The sequence below is a fragment of the Thalassophryne amazonica genome, chromosome 3 (assembly GCF_902500255.1).
Source record: "Thalassophryne amazonica chromosome 3, fThaAma1.1, whole genome shotgun sequence".
In the NCBI taxonomy this organism is placed as follows: domain Eukaryota; kingdom Metazoa; phylum Chordata; class Actinopteri; order Batrachoidiformes; family Batrachoididae; genus Thalassophryne; species Thalassophryne amazonica.
In genome coordinates this window covers 114,646,076-114,668,801 of record NC_047105.1, presented here as the reverse complement: position 1 = coordinate 114,668,801, position 22,726 = coordinate 114,646,076, and the positions used below count along the sequence as shown (strand labels likewise).

General features: G+C 48.4%; 1 protein-coding gene across 1 annotated transcript in view; it reads right to left on the bottom strand.

Moving 5' to 3' along the window:
* Positions 1-22,726, bottom strand: part of LOC117507463 (copine-9-like) — an 863,862-nt gene that overhangs the window by 14,312 nt on the left and 826,824 nt on the right. The window contains exon 20 of the mRNA XM_034167340.1: positions 8,618-8,691. Coding sequence (XP_034023231.1) covers positions 8,618-8,691 — 74 coding nt within the window. The remainder of the gene's footprint in view (positions 1-8,617; positions 8,692-22,726) is intronic.

The following is a 22,726-nucleotide window of genomic DNA, read 5'->3' as shown; positions in this document are numbered from 1 at the left end:
TGGTTATTCTTCTATCCATTTTGATGGTTGCTTTCCGTTTTCTTCCACACGTCTCTGTTTTTTTTTGTCCATTTTAAAGCATTGGAGATCATTGTAGATAAACAGCCTATACTTTTTTGCATCTGCGTATAGGTTTTCCCCTCTCCAATCAACGGTTTAATCAAACTACGCTGTTCTGCTGAACAGTGTCTTCAATGTCCCATTTTCCTCAGGCTTTCAAAGAGAAAAGCATGTTCAACAGGTGCTGGCTTCATCCTTACATAGGGGACACCTGATTCACACCTGTTTGTTCCACAAAATTGACGAACTCACTGACCGAATGCCACACTACTTGTTGGGGAAAGTGTAGTGACACGGACCCTCAACAGGGGGCGCAAATGAACGGTCAATAGATGAGCCAAAAGGTAACAATTTAATGTTGTGAATGTGCACAACGATTATATAGACAATCACAGAATCTGATAGCAGTCAATACACAAAGGTGACGTGTGGGCAGGCTCGAGGATAGAAGACGTCTGTCCTGAGAAGAGCCGGAACCACACGATTTCCACCGCCACAGAACCCGGTGAATACTGGAGCCGCCAAGTCCCGAATTCCCAGGTGATCACCGTCCCCGACTGTCGGATCTGGTACTGCTGGCGAGGAGCACAAACAGTGAGATGTGGGTGTGTGCACACCCAGTAACAAAACAGTCAGAAGGTGGAAAGTCACCTCCACCTCTAATCACACACTCGTGCAGCTCCTGTTAAACCACTTATCTGGTTTGGGTGTGAAGCGAAGCCGTCGCTGTTCACACCAAACGCCAATCCAGCAGCTAAGGCACACCACAGGAAAGCGGCTGCAAAAGAGTTCAGACTATTATTTAGTTTTAAGTCAGCAGAGAAATTACCTTCACAGGTAGATGATATATCGGCAGCGAGGTGGAGATGACGTCTGGGCTTTTATGGAGTGGATTGATGAAGTGGAGATAGGTGACAGCTGTCATGAGTTGATGAGTGACAGCTGTCAACCCCGGCTGTGTCCATGGCGGCAGCGCCCTCTCGTGCCTGAAGCCCGCACATCAGGCAGGGCGCCCTCTGGTGGTGGGCCAGCAGTACCTCCTCTTCTGGCAGCCCACACAACAGGACCCCCCCCTCAACGGGCGCCTCCTGACGCCTGACCAGGCTTGTTCGGGTGACGGTGGTAGAAGTCGGCCAGGAGGGCCGGGTCCAGGATGAAGCTCCTCTTCACCCAGGAGCGTTCTTCTGGTCCATACCCCTCCCAGTCCACCAAATACTGAAACCCCCGGCCCTTACGACGGACGTCCAGGAGCCTGCGCACTGTCCATGCAGGCTCCCCGTCGATGATCCGGGCAGGAGGCGGCGCCGGTCCAGGAGTGCAGAGGGTGGAGGTGTGGTATGGCTTGACACGGGAGACATGAAAGACCGGGTGGATCCGCAGTGAAGCTGGTAGCTTAAGCTTCACTGCGGCCAGACTGAGGACTTTGAGGATCTGGAATGGTCCAATGTAACGTTCCTTCAGCTTAGGGGAGTCCACTTGTAAGGGGATGTCATTCGTTGATAGCCATACCTCCTGCCCGGGCTGGTAAGCAGGGGCCTCGTCCGGGCCTTCAACAAGGCAGAGCGGGCAGTACGCCACACCCGTCGGCATCTTCACAGGTGGGCCTGGACCGAGGGCACACCGACCTCTCCCTCCACCACGGGGAACAGTGGAGGCTGATACCCCAGACACACTTCGAACGGGGAGAGGCCGGTGGCAGAGGACACGTGGCTGTTATGGGCATACTCGATCCAGGCCAGACGGTCACTCCAGGCCGACGGGTGCACGGACGTGATGCAGCGGAGAGCCTGTTCAAGTTCTTGGTTGGCCCGCTCTGCCTGTCCGTTCGTCTGAGGATGATACCCGGACGAGAGGCTCACGCTGGCCCCCAGTTCCCTGCAGAAACTCCTCCACACCTGTGAGGAGAACTGAGGACCACGGTCCGAGACGATGTCCGCTGGTATCCCATGCAGACGCACGGCGTGGCGGACCAGGAGGTCTGCTGTCTCCTGGGTCGTTGGGAGCTTTGGGAGGGCCACGAAGTGGGCCGCCTTGGAGAATCGGTCCACTATCGTGAAGATGGTCGTCATGCCCTAGGACGGTGGGAGACCCGTGACAAAGTCCAGGCCAATGTGGGACCAGGGGCGACGAGGCACCGGTAGAGGCTGCAGAAGTCCTTGTGTCTTCGTGTGGTCTGCCTTGCCCCTGGCACAGGTGGTACAGGCCTGGACATACTCCCGGACGTTGGCCTCCATAGACGCCCACCAGAAGCGCTGCCGGACAACTGCCACGGTCCTTCGCACCCCCGGATGACAGGAGAGCTTGGAACCGTGACAGAAGTCCAAGACCGCAGCTCTGGCCTCTGGTGGGACATATAAACGGTTCTTCGGACTGGTTCCTGGGTCCGGGCTCCGTGCCAGGGCCTCCTGGACAGTCTTCTCCACGTCCCAGGTGAGGGTGGCCACGATATTGGACTCAGGAATGATGGACTCCGGTGGATCCGACAGCTCCGTCTTGACTTCATCTTCGTGTACCCGGGACAAGGCATCCGATCTCTGGTTCTTGGTCCCGGGGCGATAGGTGATCCAGAAGTCAAAACACCCGAAGAACAGTGACCAGCGGGCTTGCCTGGGGTTCAGCCGCTTGGCGGTCCTGATATACTCCAGGTTCCGATGGTCAGTGAAAACCGTGAACGGCACAGACGCTCCCTCCAACAGGTGTCTCCACTCCTCAAGAGCCTCTTTCACCTCAAGGAGTTCTCGATTGCCGACGTCATAGTTCCGTTCAGCTGGGGTCAACCTGCGAGAAAAGTAGGCACACGGGTGAAGAACCTTATCGGTCTCTCCGCTCTGGGATAGCACGGCTCCTATCCCTGAGTCAGAGGCGTCCACTTCAACCACAAACTGGCGGCTAGGGTCGGGCTGCACCAGAACTGGCGCAGACGAGAACCGGCATTTCAACTCCTTGAACGCGGCTTCGCACCGATCTGACCAGGTGAAGGGGACTTTTGGAGAGGTCAGGGCTGACAGGGGGCTAACTACCTGACTGTAGCCCTTAATGAACCTCCTGTAGAAATTTGCAAAGCCGAGGAACTGTTGCAGCTTCCTACGGCTTGTTGGTTGGGGCCAATCTCTCACCGCTGCAACCTTGGCCGGATCAGGGGCGACGGAGTTGGAGGAGATGATGAACCCCAGGAAGGACAAAGAGGTGCGGTGAAACTCACACTTCTCGCCCTTCACAAACAGCCGGTTCTCCAACAACCGCTGCAGGACCTGACGTACATGCTGGACATGAGTCTCAGGGTCCGGGGAAAAGATGAGTATGTCATCCAGATATACGAAGACGAATCGGTGCAGGAAGTCCCGCAAGACGTTGTTTACCAATGCTTGGAATGTCGCGGGGGAGTTAGTGAGGCCGAACGGCATGACCAGGTACTCAAAATGACCTAATGGGGTGTTGAATGCCGTCTTCCATTCGTCTCCCTTCCGGATCCGAACCAGGTGGTACGCATTCCTAAGGTCCAGTTTGGTGAAAATTTGGGCTCCATGCAGGGGCGTGAACACTGAATCCAACAGGGGTAAAGGGTATCGATTACGAACCGTTATGTCGTTCAGCCCCCTGTAATCAATGCATGGACAGAGTCCGTCATCTTTCTTGCCCACAAAAAAGAAACCTGCACCCATCGGGGAGGTGGAATTCCGGATCAGCCCGGCAGCTAATGAGTCCCGGATGTAGGTCTCCATTGATTCGCGCTCAGGACGTGAGAGATTGTACAGCCTGCTGGATGGGAACTCAACGCCCGGGACCAAATCAATGGCACAATCGTACGGACGGTGCGGGGGAAGGGTGAGCGCCAGATCCTTGCTGAAGACGTCAGCAAGATCGTGGTACTGAACCGGCACCGCCGTCAGATTGGGAGGGACTTTAACCTCCTCATTAGCATTTACACCGGGAGGAACCGAGGATCCTAAACAATTCCGGTGGCAGGTTTCGCTCCACTGAGCCACAACCGCAGACGGCCAATCAATCTGGGGATTGTGTTTAATCATCCATGGGAAGCCCAAAATCACGCGGGAGGTAGAAGGAGTTACAAAAAACTCAATCTCCTCCCGGTGATTCCCAGACACTACCAGGGTTACAGGTAGTGTCTTGTGTGTGATAAAAGGGAGAAGAGTGCCATCTAGTGCTCGCACCTTCACTGGCGAAGAAAGCACCACCAGAGGGAGCCCTACCTCCCTTGCCCATCTGCTATCCAGCAGATTCCCTTCTGACCCCGTGTCCACCAGTGCTGGGGCTTGAAGGGTTAAATCCCCGCTCAGGATTGTAACTGGGAGTCGTGTTGAAAGATGTGTATGACCCACGTGAATGTTCTGACCCCCCCTCAGCCCAGTCTCTAAGGGCGGGCGTTTGTGTTTTGACCGTTTGAGGCAGTCTCTCTGCTGATGCTCACTCGAGACACAGAAAAAGCACTCCACGCAGACCAGCCTCCTCTGTCTGAATGTGGCCCTGCTCGTGTTCCTAGCATCGTCAGCAGGGGGAGCTGTAGCCACACGGAGCGCTGTGGCTGTGGAGCGTGGGGAAGACGGCTCCCTTTCGGACCCGGGAGGAAGAGGGACGGCTTGTGCCTGACCACGCCCTTCGCCTCGCTCTCGTCGGCGTTCTTCTAACCGATTGTCCAATCGTATAACCAAATCGATAGGCTCAGCCAAATCCCGCGGTTCCTCCTTAGCCACCAGGTGCTCCTTCAGGACCGACGACAGTCCGTTTATGAAGGCGGCGCGGAGCGCAGTCATATTCCAGCCGGATCTCGCAGCCGTGATGCAGAAGTCAACTGCATATTCGGCTACGCTCCGGCGCCCCTGTCTCATTGACAGCAGCACGGTAGACGCGGTTTCGCCTCTGTTAGGGTGATCAAAAACAGTTCTGAGCTCCCTCACAAACCCAGTATAAGAGGCAAGGAGCCGTGAACTTTGTTCCCAAAGTGCTGTAGCCCAAGCGCGTGCCTCACCTCGAAGCAAATTAATCACGTAAGCCACCTTACTGGCGTCAGACGCGTACATCACGGGACGTTGTGCAAAGACGAGCGAACACTGCATAAGAAAGTCCGCGCACGTCTCCACACAACCTCCGTACGGCTCTGGGGGGCTTATGTATGCTTCAAGGGATGGTGGGGGGGTTCGTTGAATGACCAGTGGAATGTCTGTATTCGGCACCAGGTCGGCAGGAGGAGGAGCTGCAGCAGCGCCCTGAGCGCGCGCATTCACCTGCGCGGTGAGAGCCTCCATCCTGCGATTAAGGATGATGTGTTGCTCGGTCATCAGGTCCATCCGAGCGGTAAAGGCGGTGAGGATGTGCTGCAACTCACCAATCACGCCTCCAGCCGACGCCTGTGCACCCTGCTCTTCCATTGGCTGTCCAACAGATGGTTGACGCCCCTCAGGATCCATGACGCTGGCCGAGATATCCTGTTGGGGAAAGTGTAGTGACACGGACCCTCAACAGGGGGCGCAAATGAACGGTCAATAGATGAGCCAAAAGGTAACAATTTAATGTTGTGAATGTGCACAACGATTATACAGACAATCACAGAATCTGATAGCAGTCAATACACAAAGGTGACGTGTGGGCAGGCTCGAGGATAGAAGACGTCTGTCCTGAGAAGAGCCGGAACCACACGATTTCCACCGCCACAGAACCCGGTGAATACTGGAGCCGCCAAGTCCCGAATTCCCAGGTGATCACCGTCCCCGACTGTCGGATCTGGTACTGCTGGCGAGGAGCACAAACAGTGAGATGTGGGTGTGTGCACACCCAGTAACAAAACAGTCAGAAGGTGGAAAGTCACCTCCACCTCTAATCACACACTCGTGCAGCTCCTGTTAAACCACTTATCTGGTTTGGGTGTGAAGCGAAGCCGTCGCTGTTCACACCAAACGCCAATCCAGCAGATAAGGCACACCACAGGAAAATGGCTGCAAAAGAGTTCAGACTATTATTTAGTTTTAAGTCAGCAGAGAAATTACCTTCACAGGTAGATGACATCTCGGCAGCGAGGTGGAGATGACGTCCGGCTTTTATGGAGTGGATTGATGAAGTGGAGATGGGTGACAGCTGTCAACCCCGGCTGTGTCCATGGCGGCAGCGCCCATCGTGCCTGAAGCCCGCACTTCAGGCAGGGCGCCCTCTGGTGGTGGGCCAGCAGTACCTCCTCTTCTGGCGGCCCACACAACACTACTATTATTGTGAACACCCCCTTTTCTACTTTTTTACTAATAGCTCAATTTCACAGCCTTAAGAGTGTGCATATCATGAATGCTTGGTCTTGTTGGATTTGTGAGAATCTACTGAATCTACTGGTACCTTGTTTCCCATGTAACAATAAGGAATATACTCAAAACCTGGATTCATCTTTTTAGTCACTAGCACTACTATTATTCTGAACACTACTGTGTATATATATATATATATATATATATATATATATATATATATAAGGTCTAAATTCAGAAATATGCTTTTCAGTTGCTCATAGATGATGTTTAGATGCACACTACTACTGGTACAGTATATGAGCAACATGGCTAGTTATTCAATCAACAATGTACAACATATGTCTGCTGTGTGTACAATGTACACGGTGGTGCAACTCTTAAAATGTGTGACTTCACTTCATTAAAAAATATAATTAGTGAAATGTATTCAATATGAAAAGTACTAAATACACAATTCCTATTTCTAATACTGTATTACAAACTTACCGAGTGTAAGTCACTTTTTTTGTTTTTTACTCATTTAGGAGGTTTTGCAATTTATACTCTGGTATGACTTATATACAGAAAAATCACACTTTTACTATTACTATTAATAATAACAACAACTGTTTATACAGGGTTTTCCCAGGAATCAAAGCATGAAAGAAAATAAACTCCAATAATAAAAAAAATAGAGGTACATTCCAATAGAACACAAAAAACCCAAATAAAGAGCTCATTTAAAAAAAACCAAAACAAAACAAAAAAACCCTCACAGTTTCATTCTAATTTTATTTTTTTAAAACTGTGGGCCAAAAATCTGTGTGCATTAGAAGATTTATTTTGTCAAAACTACATCATACAATATTCAATATTTTGTCTGTCGCTAGTTTATTTGTCCAGCTTCCTCATTTTTAGAATTTAACCGTCCTTATGGTACACACCACAAGCTGAAGGCCTCCTGCAGAAATTAATTAGAATGAATGAATGAATTTATTTGGCATACACACAGACTCAACAAAAAACTAATAAAAACAATTTCACAGCTTTGTGTGGCCGAAAGGGTGTAGGCAGAAGCAAAAGCTTATAAACACCCACCTCTTTTACCATACAATAGATCTCTCTCTCTCCCTCCATTCCAATTCAATTTATTCATTTTTGAATTCATTCATTTTATATAGTGCCTAATCACCACAAATCATGCGCAATAACAACTTGCGACCCTTGAGTCGCCTCAAGGCACTTCACACAAAACAAAATAAAATAAAATAACAATTCAGAAAACAAAATAAAATAAAATGAATTAAAAGATTAAAAAGCATTGTAAAAGAGTCAAAAAGTAAAAAGCATAGTAACATAAATGCCAGCATGCTAGCCAGACGAAATGGAAAATAATTTTGTCTTTCAAGTCCAGACTTTCAAGTCTAGACATGAAAGTCTGGACTTGAGAGTCTCTACAGAATCTGACTGTTTTATTGATGCAGGGAGATCATTCCAAAGAACAGGGGCATGATAAGACAAAGCTCTGTGACCCGCAGACTTTTTATTAACCCTAGGGACAAAGCAGTTCTCCATCCTGTGAGCGCAAAGCCCGGGCCGGTACATAGGGTTTAATTAGATCAGCTAAATAGGTTGGTGCCAGTCCGTGAACAATTTTATAGGCTAGTAGCAGAACCTTAAAATCCGATCTCACAGCAACAGGAAGCCAGTGAAGAGATGCCAAAATGGGTGTAATGTGGTCAAACCTTCTGCTTCATGTCAAAAGTCTGGCAGCAGCATTTTGAACCAATTGGAGTCCCCTAATGCTGGACTGCGGTAAACCAGAAAATAGAACATAGCAATAGTCCAATCTAGAAGAGACAAATGCATGAATCAGGGTCTTAGCATCATATATATATATATATATATATATATATATATATAAGTCACTTTCTCAGGTTGTTGTGGGCCAGACATCCATGTGCATATGACAGTTTCTTTGTCTAAACTTCATAAAATAATATCTAATATGTTGTCCATGCTTGTTTGTCCAGCTTGCTTATTTTTGGAATATAATAGTCGCTACGTTAATTGGTGGACACATGCACTACACTGACTTCCTGTCAACTGTTAAACTTGCCCCAAGAATAATGTGTTGAAACATCCAGTTCCACATACTGAACAAAAATGGTACTTCTACTCTGAAACATATGGTAACACATAAATCCCACTATCATTCTTGTACTGGTAACATAAACAAGTCAAGGACAATTCTTTGTGTTCAAACACTTGATTGGTATGGTTTAGCCTAACACATTTGGTGTTTTTTGGAATAGTGACAAACAAACCTGGACAATGTCTCTTTCAGCAAAGCGCCCCCTGGAGGACACTCTGACCTCATCTCCATCCAGTTCCTCCATAGCTGCAGGAAACAAAGATAAGATTTTTGTTAAAGAGACAGTATTCACATCCCACATGTGCTGTCTGATGAACAGTAATCTGAAAAAAACAAGTTATATTTTGCATATGTGAATTTGACAGTCAGCTGAAAGGATCAAAGACTAAAGCCCCCGTCACACATAGCAAGAATGTGAAGGAACCATTCCGACATGGCAAACATCGCCATAATCCCACGCAGTCGGGAGGAAAAGAGGCATGGTCAATCGTGGTCCGAACGCTTCCGGACTGCCTCGTGCACAACTGCAGGATGCAGCCCAAACATATTTCAGACCACAGCCAGATGACACAGACTGCTGTCAGACGGCACTGACATTGGAGTTGTCACTTACCCACTCACTCACCCACGTAATCAAATCTATGCTCGTCCTCACATTCCCAGCACTAAACTGACCTCTCATCAGTGTATGTCTCATTACAGAATGCACGCGTGTACGTGCATAGAACAGGTGATCCGAGTGATGACTGTGTGTACACTCAGCTACACGTGTGTGTTCACAATGGCTGAACAAGCCGCGTGTGCCTCCGTGTGTACAACAGGTGAAAAGCAGTGTGTGGCCGAAATGTTCGAACAGCCGCGTGTATATCTGTTCATAAACACTGTACCAGCCACTCCATGTGCGCACAGGAGCTGTCCATCCAGAGAGTGCACAAACAGACTCACAGCTGCTGTTAGTCCGGTGAAAAATCACTTTAGCTGTTTGATCAGTATATGCCTCCATTGCGAGATTTTATTTGCCTGACTGGACTCCCTAACTGCTGTTGAACTGTGCTGGCAGTGCGCTAACTTCCTACATATGCAACTTTCAGATGCAGCCAGTGGACTTTCTCTTTTTTAAACTCTTTTTTGTTGTCATTTCACTTGATATGCATCATTTTTTTTATATGAGAAGAAAAAGAAACACAATATGAATATCCTGTGCAGGGGAGAGGTAGAAGCCAAAGAGGCTTAAGCCCCGTTTAAAAAGAAACACAATATGAATATCCTGTGCAGGAGAGAGGTAGAAGCCAAAGAGGCTTAAGCCCCGTTTACACATAGACGGTAAGAGCTCCCGGAAGCATCCCGGAAGAGTTTTTGGCTCCTCCGGGCCGTCTTAGGAATCAAACACCGTTGTTAACACCGGCGCTAGAGGGCGTGGCTTAGTTCCGGCTTCACCGGGAATCGTCGAAAAAATTATTCAACATGTCGAATAATTCCGGGAGTGCTCCCGGAGAATTCGTGCGACGACAGAGACAACGCAAACAACGGCGTTTGATACTTTTTAATCGCTGTTTCATCCTGTCCCTTCCTGTAGTGCTGCAGTTTACACCGCTGTTATTCGGCGGCCAGCATTGTATCCCTAATCAACGGCGTATAAAATGGAGATAGAGCCCACATCGGCGTACACAACAGCGTTTTAACCGGCGACAGAGGCAGACAAAACGGCGGCGCTAGCAGACAGTACGCCATTCTAAATGCTACCTCCGGGTTAAAATGGCGTTCCAAACGGCCAATAGGCGGTGGTCAGTATAAAAACGCTAGCGCGCTGCATCTCACTCACGCCCAGCTCCAGATATTTTTGCAGAGAAGCTCCAGTATGCCTCCTAAAAGAAAGTTGGCAGCGGCAAGGACTTAAAGAAGAAGGAAACCAAGAGGTCTGGTTCAGAAGCAGAGGGGAAGCCTGTGGTGGAGACAGAGCAACACGTTGAGGAGGGGGAAAGGAAGGAGAAGAAAAGGCTGAGGATGATCTCCCTCCCCCTGCAGTGACAGAGGCATGTATTCCTGCTGCTTCAGCTTATTATACTCTGGGGGTGGTGCCTATATGCAAATGATCCTGGAGTAACACAGGATTTGCATGGATAAAAACCTGGGTATTAACCAGCGGTACACAGGGCATTATCGGCGGCAGCAGAACACCGCCGTTCTCACGCGCGTCTTAACCTGCGATTGTAAAGGATAGAACTGGGTATTAACCCCCATTGCCTGACGTGTGCCGGATGCTACGGCATCAAAACGCCGCTTTATTCGGCGGATTTAGCGGCGTTTTATACGCCTATTTGCGGATAGTACGGCGGTCAAAATGCCGGCGAAATGCTCCGCCCCTTTCCACCGCGAAAACAGCCGGAACTACCGCGAACTTCAGTCTACGTACTACCCGCTGACAAAACCGTCTATGTGTAAACGGGGCTTTATTGGAAAACAACTCCCAACAAAAAGAAAAACAAAAATATCACAACAATAAACAAAAAAATTAAATCAATTCCTGAAATATAAGATGTTTGAATAAGTTAAAAACAGGTAATATATTAACATTATAAATACTCATACAGGAGCTCTGCTTTTAATCCACTTTTATATATGTATAAGGTGATGGGTGAATTTAGAAGATGTACTGTATTATTCCAAGATTTAACACCATGATATCTAATGTGATGCTGATAATGAGTCGGACCCACAACAGGGGGCGCAAATGAACGGTCAATGGATAGTAGTAGTGCAGAGCCTGAGAGCTACTTATCCGTTTTGGCGTGAGGGGTGAAGAACGTCACTCCTACACGGACCACAAAACTCAGCACCAGCTGAAAGCAGTCACCAGGATCTCCTGCAAACACTCAGAAAAAGATCACGTGCGTACGGCACAGTCAAACGGCTGAGAGATTACCTGAGTGGTAAACTGATATCTCGGCAGAGATGTGGTGTCTCCTCCAGTCTTATATGGGATGGGATGATGATGAGAGATTTCTGACAGCTGGTAGTCCTGGCTCCTGGGTGGTGACTGCGCCCTCTGGTGCCTGAAACCCGACTACAGGCAGGGCGCCCCCTGGCGTTGGCCAGCAGTACCTCCTCTTCGGGCGGCCCACATAACAGGACCCCCCCCCACAACGGGTGCCTCCTGGCGCCCGACCTGGCTTGTCGGGGTGTCGCTGGTAGAACTCGGCCAGGAGGGTCGGGTCCAGGATGAAGCTCCTCTTCACCCAGGAGCGTTCTTCAGGTCCATAACCATCCCAGTTCACCAGATATTGGAGACCCCGACCCCTCCGGTGAACATCCAGGAGCCTGCGGACAGTCCACGCAGGCTGGCCGTTGATGATGCAGGCAGGAGGCGGTGCAGGTCCGGGGGTGCAAAGGTCCGAGGTGTGGTACGGTTTGATCTTGGAGACATGAAAAACAGGATGGATCCGCAGTGAAGCCGGGAGTTTCAGCTTCACTGCGGCTGGACTGATGATTTTGGTGATCCGAAATGGTCCGATATATCTGTCCATCAGCTTTTGTGACTCCGTGTTGAGAGGAATGTTCTTTGTTGACAGCCAGACCTCCTGCCCGGGCTGATATTCCGGGGCCGGGTCACGTCGGCGGTCTGCATGGCTCTTCGCCCTCGTCCGGGCTTTCAGCAGGGCAGAGCGGGCTGTACACCACACCCGACGGCACCTCCTGAGGTGGGCCTGGACCGAGGGAACCCTGACCTCTCCCTCCACAGCCGGAAACAATGGGGGCTGGTACCCCAAACACGCTTCAAATGGGGAGAGGCCGGTTGCTGATGAAACTTGACTGTTATGAGCGTACTCGATCCAGGCCACATGTTGACTCCAGGCCATCGGGTGCGCGGAGGTCATACACCGCAGGGCCTGTTCCAGCTCTTGATTAGCCCGCTCTGCTTGTCCGTTGGTCTGTGGGTGGTACCCGGACGAAAGGCTCACGGTGGCCCCCAGTTCCCTGCAAAAACTCCTCCAGACCTGGGAGGAGAACTGAGGACCACGATCCGAGACGATGTTCGTAGGGATACCATGCAGACGTATGACGTGGTGGACCAGGAGGTCTGCAGTCTCCTGGGCCGACGGGAGCTTCGGGAGGGCCACAAAGTGGGCCGCCTTGGAGAACTGGTCCACTATCGTCAGGATGGTTGTCATACCCTGGGACGCAGGGAGACCCGTGATGAAGTCCAGGCTGATATGGGACCAGGGGCAATGAGGCACAGGCAGCGGCTGGAGGAGTCCCTTCTCCGGTTGGTGGACTGCCTTGCCCCTGGCACAGGTGGTACAGGCCCGGACATACTCCCGGACATCGGCTTCCAAAGACGCCCACCAGAACCGCTGCCGAACAACTGCCACGGTCCTCCGCACCCCTGGATGGCAGGTGAGCCTGGAACCATGGCAGAAGTCCAATACTGCAGTCCTAGCGTCTGGTGGGACGTACAAACGGTTAGGTGGTCCACCGCCAGGTCCGGGTGACGCGTCAGGGCCTCCCTGACGATGTTCTCCACGTCCCAAGTCAGTGTGGCGACGATAGTGGACTCCGGGATGATGTTTTCTGGTGGATCCGACAGCTCCGCTCTGACTTCTTCTTCATGCACCCGGGACAGTGCGTCCGACCGCTGGTTCCTAGTCCCGGGGTGATAGGTGATCCTAAAGTCAAAACGGCCAAAAAAAAAGAGACCAACGGGCTTGCCTGGGGTTCAGACGCTTAGCGGTCCAGATATACTCCAGGTTCCGATGGTCGGTGAAGACCGTGAATGGAACCACAGCTCCCTCCAACAAGTGTCTCCACTCCTCCAGGGCCTCCTTCACTGCCAGGAGCTCCCAATTGCCGACGACATAATTCCGCTCTGCTGGGGTCAACCTGCGGGAGAAATAGGCACAGGGGTGGAGTACTTTATCGGACTCCCCGCTCTGGGACAGCACAGCTCCTATCCCTGAGTCAGAGGCATCTACTTCCACAACAAACTGGCAGCTAGGATCAGGCTGCACCAGAACTGGCGCCGTAGAGAACCGGAGTTTCAACTCCCTAAATGCGGCTTTGCACCGATCCGACCAGGTGAAGGGAACTTTTGGGGAGGTCAGGGCTGTAAGGGGACCAACAACCTGACTATAGCCCTTGATAAACCTCCGATAGAAATTAGCGAAGCCGAGGAACTGTTGCAGCTTCCTACGGCTTGCCGGTTGGGGCCGCCGCTACCTTGGCCGGATCAGGGGCGACGGAGTTGGAGGAGATGATGAACCCCAGGAAGGACAAAGAAGTACGGTGGAACTCGCACTTCTTGCCCTTCACAAACAGCTGGTTCTCCAACAACCGCTGCAGGACCTGACGTACATGCCTAACATGGGTCTCAGGATCCGGGGAGAAGATGAGGATATCGTCTAGGTATACGAAGACGAACCGATGCAGGAAGTCCCGCAAGATGTCATTTACTAATGCTTGGAACGTCGCGGGGGCATTAGTGAGGCCGAACGGCATGACCAGGTACTCAAAGTGACCTAAGGGGGTGTTAAATGCCGTCTTCCATTCGTCTCCCTTCCGGATCCGAACCAGGTGATACGCATTCCTAAGATCCAATTTAGTGAATATTTTGGCTCCATGCAGGGGCGTGAACACTGAATCCAACAGGGGCAACGGGTATCGGTTGCGAACCGTGATCTCGTTCAGCCCTCTGTAATCAATGCATGGACGGAGTCCGCCGTCCTTCTTGCCCACAAAAAAGAAACCTGCACCCATCGGGGAGGTGGAGTTCCGGATCAACCCGAAAGCTAATGAGTCCTGGATGAAGGTCTCCACTGATTCTCGCTCGGGGCGTGAGAGGTTGTACAGTTTACTGGACGGATACTCAGCACCCGGGATTAAATCAATGGCACAATCGTACGGTCGATGCGGGGGTAGAGTGAGTGCCAGATCTTTGCTGAAAACGTCAGCAAGATCATGGTACTCAACAGGCACCATCGTGAGATTGGGGGGGACTCGAACCTCCTCTTTAGCAGTCACACCGGGTGGAACCGAGGATCGTAAACACTCCCGGTGGCAGGTTTCGCTCCATTGAGCCACAACCCCAGACGGCCAATCGATCCGGGGATTGTGCTTACTAATCCATGGATAGCCCAAAATTACTCTGGAGGTAGAAGGTGTCACAAAAAACACAATCTCCTCCCTGTGATTCCCAGACACAATCAGTGTTAAGGGCTGTGTCTGGTGTGTGATTAACGGAAGAAGGGTGCCATCTAGTGCCCATACCCTCACTGGTGAAGGAAGAGCCACTAGCGGGAGCCCTACTTCTGTAGCCCATCTGCTATCAAGCAGATTCCCTTCCGACCCCGTGTCAATCAGTGCTGGGGCTTGAAGGGTTAAATCCCCACAGAGGATCACAACTGGGATTCGTGCGGATTTTCGTGCAGTACCCGCGTGTGTGTTATGGCCCACCCTTAGCCCAGTTTCTAAGGGTGAGCGTTGGTGTTGGACCGCTTGGGGCATTGTTTCTGCAGATGCCCGTTAGAGCCGCAGAAAAAGCACTCTCCGCGGGCCAGCCTCCTCTGTCTGTTTTCTAATTTTATTTTGGCCCTGCTCGTGTCCATAGCTTCGTCAGCAGGGGGAGCTGTTGTCACACGGAGCACTCGGGCTCTGGAGCGTGGGGAAGGCAGGGCTGCTTCGGAACGGGAAGGGAGAGGGGTGGCGCGTGCCCGACCACATCCTTCGTCTCGCTCCCGTCGACGTTCTTTCAATCGGTTGTCTAACCGTATAACCAGATCTATAAGCCTATCTAAATCCCGCGGCTCATCCTTAGCCACCAGATGCTCCTTCAGGACTGACGACAGTCCGTTTACGAAGGCGACGCGGAGTGCAGCGGTATTCCAGCCGGACCTCGCAGCCGCTATGCGGAAGGCGACCGCATACTCAGCTGCACTCCGACGCCCCTGTCTCATTGACAGCAGCGTCGTAGAAGCAGTCTCGCCTCTGTTTGGGTGATCAAAGACTGTTCTGAACTCCCTCACAAACCCAGTATAAGAGATAAGGAGCCGTGAATTCTGCTCCCAGAGCGCTGCAGCCCAGGCGCGTACCTCGCCTCGAAGCAAATTAATTACATAAGCCACCCTGCTGGCGTCCGACTCGTACATCACGGGACACTGTGAAAAGACGAGCGAACACTGCATTAAAAAGTCCGCGCACGTCTCCACACAACCCCCGTACGGCTCTGGGGGACTTATGTATGCTTCAGGGGAAGGTGGGTGGGGTCGTTGAATGACCAGTGGAATGTCTATATTCGACACCGGGTCAGCAGGAGGAGGAGCTGCAGCAGCGCCCTGAGCGCGCGCTTCCACCTGCGCGGTGAGAGCCTCCATTCTACGATTGAGGATGATGTTCTGCTCGGTCATTAGATCCAACTGAGCAGTAAAGGTGGGAAGGATTTGCTGCAACTCACCAATCACGCCTCCTGCAGACGCCTGTGCACCCTGCTCTTCCATTGGCTGTTCAACTGGTGGTTGACGCCCCTCGGGATCCATGACGTTGGCTGAGATATCCTGTTGGGGAAGTGTAATGACACGGACCCACAACAGGGGCGCAAATGAACGGTCAATGGTTAGTCAAATAAATGCAATTTATTGTGGCAAATGTGCACAACAGGTCGAATACTATTTTAGACAGTCAATTACAAATGTCAACAGGTGACGTGTGGGCAGGTCCGAGGGTAGGAGACGCCTATCCAGAGAAGAGCCAGGGCCCACAAGGTTCTGCCGCCAACGAAGACCTGCAGCAAACCGAAGCCGCCAAGTCCCGAGTCCCCAGGTGGCCTCTACTTCAGCTGTCAGATCCGGTACTGCTGGCAGGAACAGAAGACAGGTTAATGGTGGGTGTGTGCACACCCAGCAGAACAATCAGCAATTCAGTTCAGTTCCTTTTATGGGAGAATCTCCACCTCCGACACAAAAACACAGTAGTGCAGAGCCTGAGAGCTACTTATCCGTTTTGGCGTGAGGGGTGAAGAATGTCACTCCTACACGGACCACAAAACTCAGCACCAGCTGAAAGCAGTCACCAGGATCTCCTGCAAACACTCAGAAAAAGATCACGTGCGTACGGCACAGTCAAACGGCTGAGAGATTACCTGAGTGGTAAACTGATATCTCGGCAGAGATGTGGTGTCTCCTCCAGTCTTATATGGGATCTGATGATGATGAGATAATTTCTGACAGCTGGTAGTCCTGGCTCCTGGGTGGTGACTGCACCCTCTGGTGCCTGAAACCCGACTACAGGCAGGGCGCCCTCTGGCGTTGGCCAGCAGTACCTCCTCTTCGGGCGGCCCACATAACAGTTTTTTCCCTCTGTTTTAAATAGTCCACAAAGTATCTCCGTTTGTTTACTCTGAAGTCACGTTTAATCTCAAGAGATTTTGCAAGATTTCCTGTCTGACCTGGGAATATTGGTGTGTGAAATCTGCTGAACACCACACACTGTACGACCAACACTATGACTTTTTATCTTCGCGTGTGTGGTCTCTCAGGTTTTGGAAACCTAAAGATAATTTTAAAATCCTGTCGTGTGAACCAGGGTTAACACAGATTTGAAAAATATTTGGTTGAAATAGGTCTTTTGTGTATATAGAAAATGTTTCAGATCTTTGAGTTCAGCTCATGAAAAATGGGAGCAAAAACAAAAGTGTTGCATTTACATTTTTGTTCAGTGTATTTAAATAGCATCTATGTCTTTGTTCACTCGCTGGTTTCATCATACTGGTTTTGCATTTGGCACCTGCTGTGATTTTTTTCCATGTGTGAGTATTCTGAGGTCTTTGTATGCCGTGCTACTGCTGTGTTTAGTTTTAATGTTTTGTTCATCTCTTATTCCCTTCGTGTTGGTGCGTGTTAGGTTTTGGACTCTTGATCGCCTGTGGCTGCCATATCATTGATTGACTGTTTTTTCACCTGTATGGGATCAATAAACCACTGTGTGTTTTCACCTCACCTCTGATTTTGGTTGCTGCCTGCATTTTGGGTTCAACTTTGACATTGATAACATAGCACACTGTGTTTTTCAACTGGAACTGCAGACATTACTTTCCCCTCACTGAGACAAAAGGCAGGAATGTGCATGTGAATGAGCATAATTTGATGTTAGATTTATCTGATGGCCAGTTCTAGCCTGTTGAGGTGCAATAAACATCATTCATTTTCAGCCACTTATCCGGGTTGCGGTGTAATAAATATCAAAAAATTCTAAAATAGCTATTGTGTTTGGTTGTTCTACTATATACGTAAAAATAGTAATGATAACATCTACAATAATAATAGTAATGATAATATCTTACATTTGACAGGTGTCACATTGACCCACAGCAACATTAAAATAACAGTGTTTATTGTTAATAATTTATTCTATTTAATTCAATAAACACATTTAATATTCAGTTTTATTATACATAATTGAACATACAGTTGAATTTAAAGTTAATTAAAAATTAAAAAGGGGGTGGAGGAATCCAAATTATAAAAGGTAATGCAATAGTTTCCCTAGTAACTAATTACTTTTATAAATGCTGTAACTCAGTTACTAACTCAGTTACTTTTTGGGAGATGTAATTAGCAAATATAACTAATTACTTTTTTAAAGTAATGTGTCCAACACTGATCCGCTGTAGTAACCCTGTATAAACGGGTGTAGCCGAGTGGACAACAACAACTCTACTGCGTGAAGTGTCCACTAACTGCCATGCATGAGGAGTGCACAGGCCCTGTGGCTATTCCAGACAGAAAATTAGATGTTTTGAAAAGCTGACACAATGCCCACAAGTGTGCACTCCCCAACATTTGAAACTTTTTTCTCAGCATAAAACCATGTTGCTGTTTGCAGATCTTCACTTCCTTTCTAAGCCTATAGCTTCCACTACTCTTTACCACAACTTTATGCTGTGGCTGATCAACTTCATCCCTGTGTAGTTATAGTGCAACTCTGTAAATAGAAACTCCACTGGTATCTCTCTGAAATATTTCCATGACTTCACTGGCAGGTTACCATGAACCATCTGCTTTTACACTCTTCATCTTCTTCATAGATGTCCTCACTTCATCCTTACTGAACCACTGTACTTTCTGATTTACTCTCTCCTCATCATCCAGCCTTCTCTGTCTCTGTCATTTTCTTCATTCAACAGCTCCTCAAAATATGCCTTCCACCTTCTCAACACATGCTCCTTGGTGGTAGTACAATTCCATCTGCATCCATTATCGTCCTTCCCTGCTGCACATCCTTTCTAGCTCGGCCCCTCTGACTGGCCAATTGGTAAAAGTACTTTTCTCCTTCCTTAGTGTTCAGTTTCATGTACTTGTTGCTATATGATCTTGTCTTAGCTTTTGCCATGTCTCTTTTCAGAACCACCGCCCACAGCCAGTGGTGTAGTTCTGCAGCGTGTGGAACTCCACATCGCAGCTGACCCCCGCATCAGCTCAATGCAAAGCTGGGGAACACATATTGTCACGTGCTCCACTCACCCATGTGCAAGGCACGGTGCTGCACGTGTATCTGCAAACAATGATGACGTGAGGAAAAATAAAACCAACCTCGATCATCCCAACTACATCTCAGCACTCACGGCGATGACCATTCAGTTAAAGCTGCACCTGACCGCGGCGTCATCGCTATGCACAGCTGGGGAACACATATCGTGCCATGTAGAATATCACCTAACAAGACACCACTGCGAGGCGTGTACATTGGCAGGCTCTCCTCACATTGTAATAAATAAAACAACATATCACCTTTGCAACTCAGTCAGCAGCGCTTCAGTGTGCACTGGACAGATGGACACACGGAGCCTGTTTATGTCCTCATGATATGAGAGCATCAGATCATTCATGTAAAAAATTAAAGGAAGAAAAAGTAATACATGCCAGTTCATTAGTTCCATGTGTACCCCCAGGAGGAGGATAATTCTTGTATTGTCCACTCTTTATAACAGGAATTGAGTATTAAAAAGTGCGGTTGTGTTCTTGTGTGTGTTTTTTTGTTTTTACAGTGAAAACAATCATGGCCAGTAGCACAACTGTCTTATCTTATTTAAACAGTACATTCATTGTTGTTATGATGTTCTGTGCACTCACATTATTTTGTGCTTTACACATTTCTATTGTTTTATGGACAGTATAAATATGTCCAGCATGTAAATGCTGCTGCTGCAGTCTGAGCGCGATGTACATCCTCGCACTGAGTTCGTGCATGCTCATGTGCGGGTGCACAAAACGGTCGCCACAGTTATCGTTCATGCCTGTCTGGCCGTGTGTCCCTCCTGACAGCAGGTGGAATTTTTTGCCGTTCACCAAATCAGTTTTTTTCCACGCCTTTTCGACCGGTTTCTGCTTCTTTCGCCCAACTTCATGTTATGTGTTGAAGGGGCACTCTACGAACATACTCTTCTTTCAAATGACAAACACCACTTCTCCTCCCATCCACACCACAATACAACACTTTGAACCCACTTCTGATGCTCCTGGCCTTACTTCCATTCCACTTGGTCTCTTGTACACAAAGTAAGTCTGCCTTCCTCCTCTCCATCATATTTGCCATCTCTTTCACTTTACCAGTCATCCTGCCAACATTCAAAGTCCCGACTCTCACTTCCACCCCTCTAACTTTTCTACTGCCTCTGGACACATATACCACATCTTCATCTTCACTAACAGTACTCCAGTTTGCATTGGCACCCTGTTGGACAACAGCACCACTGTTTTGGTCATTGCTAAACCGAGCCTTGACCGATCCAGAATGGAAATTTGGTTTGTGATTTGCGTGGGTGGTTTTGCAAAATTTGTTATCAGTATGCATCCTGGATCAGTACATGGTTCATGAAATTACCTGAAACTGCTTCAAAACATTGCAAGTTGTGCTTTCATATGATGAGCCCAGTGTGCTTTTGATCGGGGACACAAAATGTACCACCCTCTGAGCAGAACCATTCAACATTCTAAACTCAGTATGTAGAATATTTTTAACTCTCTTTCTTGGTTGTAATTCTTTTGTCAATCACTATGTGGTGACCATGATCATTGTTTTACTCAGTGTTGACAGCTGCCAAGATCTACGGCCTCCGTAGATCTTGGGTCATCTTCAAGGGTCTCTTTTCGCATCATAAATTCAGCCCACATTTGCTCACCTTTGTAGTGCTGGTGATGATGCTGGAGCACCAACCCAAAATGTGGTAAGTACCTGTACTATCATGACTGTCCTTGGAAATTCTACATTTCTGTTGCAGTTCCTGGTCATACCACAGTGACAAATACTATTTGAAAGCAGTTTCTACAAACCCTAAACAAAGGCTGTACCCTTAAATAAATACTAACTTTTTTTTTTTGTTTTTAGGTCTGGCATTCATCTTTTATAGGATGCAGGCAACAAATTTTCCAGCTGACACTTGGAGAAGCCAGAGTTGATCTCAAAATATTTTTTTCAAGTCCTAATCTTCTTATGTACATGGATACTTTCTTCCATGGATTAAACAAGAAAAACACAAACAAACAAAGAAACCAACAATAAATTCAAGAGCATTTGACATTGCAATAGAGCCATTACAAAGAAAGTGGCATTGTAGGACTATGACAGAGAAATGTAACCTCTTAGAGTGGTATATGTTATGTGCCGACGCGGGTTGAGGAGCGGACCTGCGTCTGACTGAACCCAGCGTTAAATAACCAGAAAGCGGTTCCAAAAACAAAACATTTATTTCCCTTTCTGTGTAATAATTGTGTACAACATAATAAATGGTTTGTCTGGCGGAGTGAAGGACGGCGCGCTCTCCAGCGCCCAAAGGGATCGAAGCCCGGCGCTTCTGGACTCAAATTCACCGCCAAACACCCCCCAGGTGGACACGACAAACTGACTCTGTGAAGGATAGAAGAGGTGAGGTAAGTCAACAGCTACAACTAATATTCTTCAAAAGGCACACACTATCAGCAACACATTCAGGTCTGAATTTAAGCTTTATGTAAATGATCAGCTTCTCACAACAGGTGGAGGATCATCAGTCCACACGCCACGGCCGTGAGAAGCGAGCTGCACAATTCTCATCAATGTTCAAATATACTGTGTAACAAAATACCAAATTACTATTAACACTTATTCAGACAATCAATCACCTCTGATGTGTGCTGACAGCATGTGTCCCTCACCCGTCCTCCTTCACAGGCACGATGTGTCAAACCCAGGCGCGGTCCTCAGCGTCTCACAAACGAACGTCACAAGGTCGAGTTCCCGGCAATTCTGCTTGAACCACTCATGGCTTAAATGCAGAACGCCATCTCATTATCTGCTTCAGCTGAAAGTCTTTAAGTTTACACGTGAGCATCCTCCACAGGTGCAGCTAATTATGCTGATGAGGGTGAAGGACTCTTCTGCCAGCACCGTCTCCACAGACAAAAACCAGTTTGCATACCACCTGGAGAGCAAAGAAAAGAAAACACCACCAAAATGTCCAGCCAAACCCCCCAACACACAACAGTATATTTGAAACAAGCTTATTTTGAGAGAGCGCCATACATTATTGAAACATAAGAATTGCTGTCTGTATGAGCGGCTCTTTTTTTTTTTTATTTAAAACACATTTGTCATCTTCTTCTTGCGTCATAAAAACTGTATAAATAAGTAAGTTCCAGTTTTCTGATTAAAATATAACACAAGTGTCCCATACTGCTGATCTAATTAAACAGTTGACTTTTTTATATAAATTTGTGCTGTCCTGAGTGCTTTGTTGGGCTGTTTGATAGAGGAATTCAGGATGTGTGTTGATGTGGCACAGAGGAGAATGGAGACCTGACATGAACATGACAGGACAAGAGAGTAAAAGTTGTTGTCCCATTCTGGTCGATTGTCCTTTGCAACTGTAACAATCATCAGCAGGTCTGTTCAGATGAGGCACATCACAATATTAACTTTTAAAATATCAGATTTAATGGTTGTCTTTGGTTCCCCATTTATTTGAACATTTCCAAACTTTTTTCATATTCTGAAGCAGTGTGATAAGTTTAGTCCCCTTTGTTCAGGGATCCTCCATTTAAACAATCAAAAGAATAATGAAAGGCTTCAGACGGCTGAGGCGTACCCCACACATACATATGTATATACAACCCCAATTCCAATGAAGTTGGGATGTTGTGTAAAATGTAAATAAAAACAGAAAACAATGATTTGCAAATCCTCTTCAACCTATATTCAATTGAATACACCACAAAGACAAGATATTTAATGTTCAAACTGATAAACATTATTGTTTTTG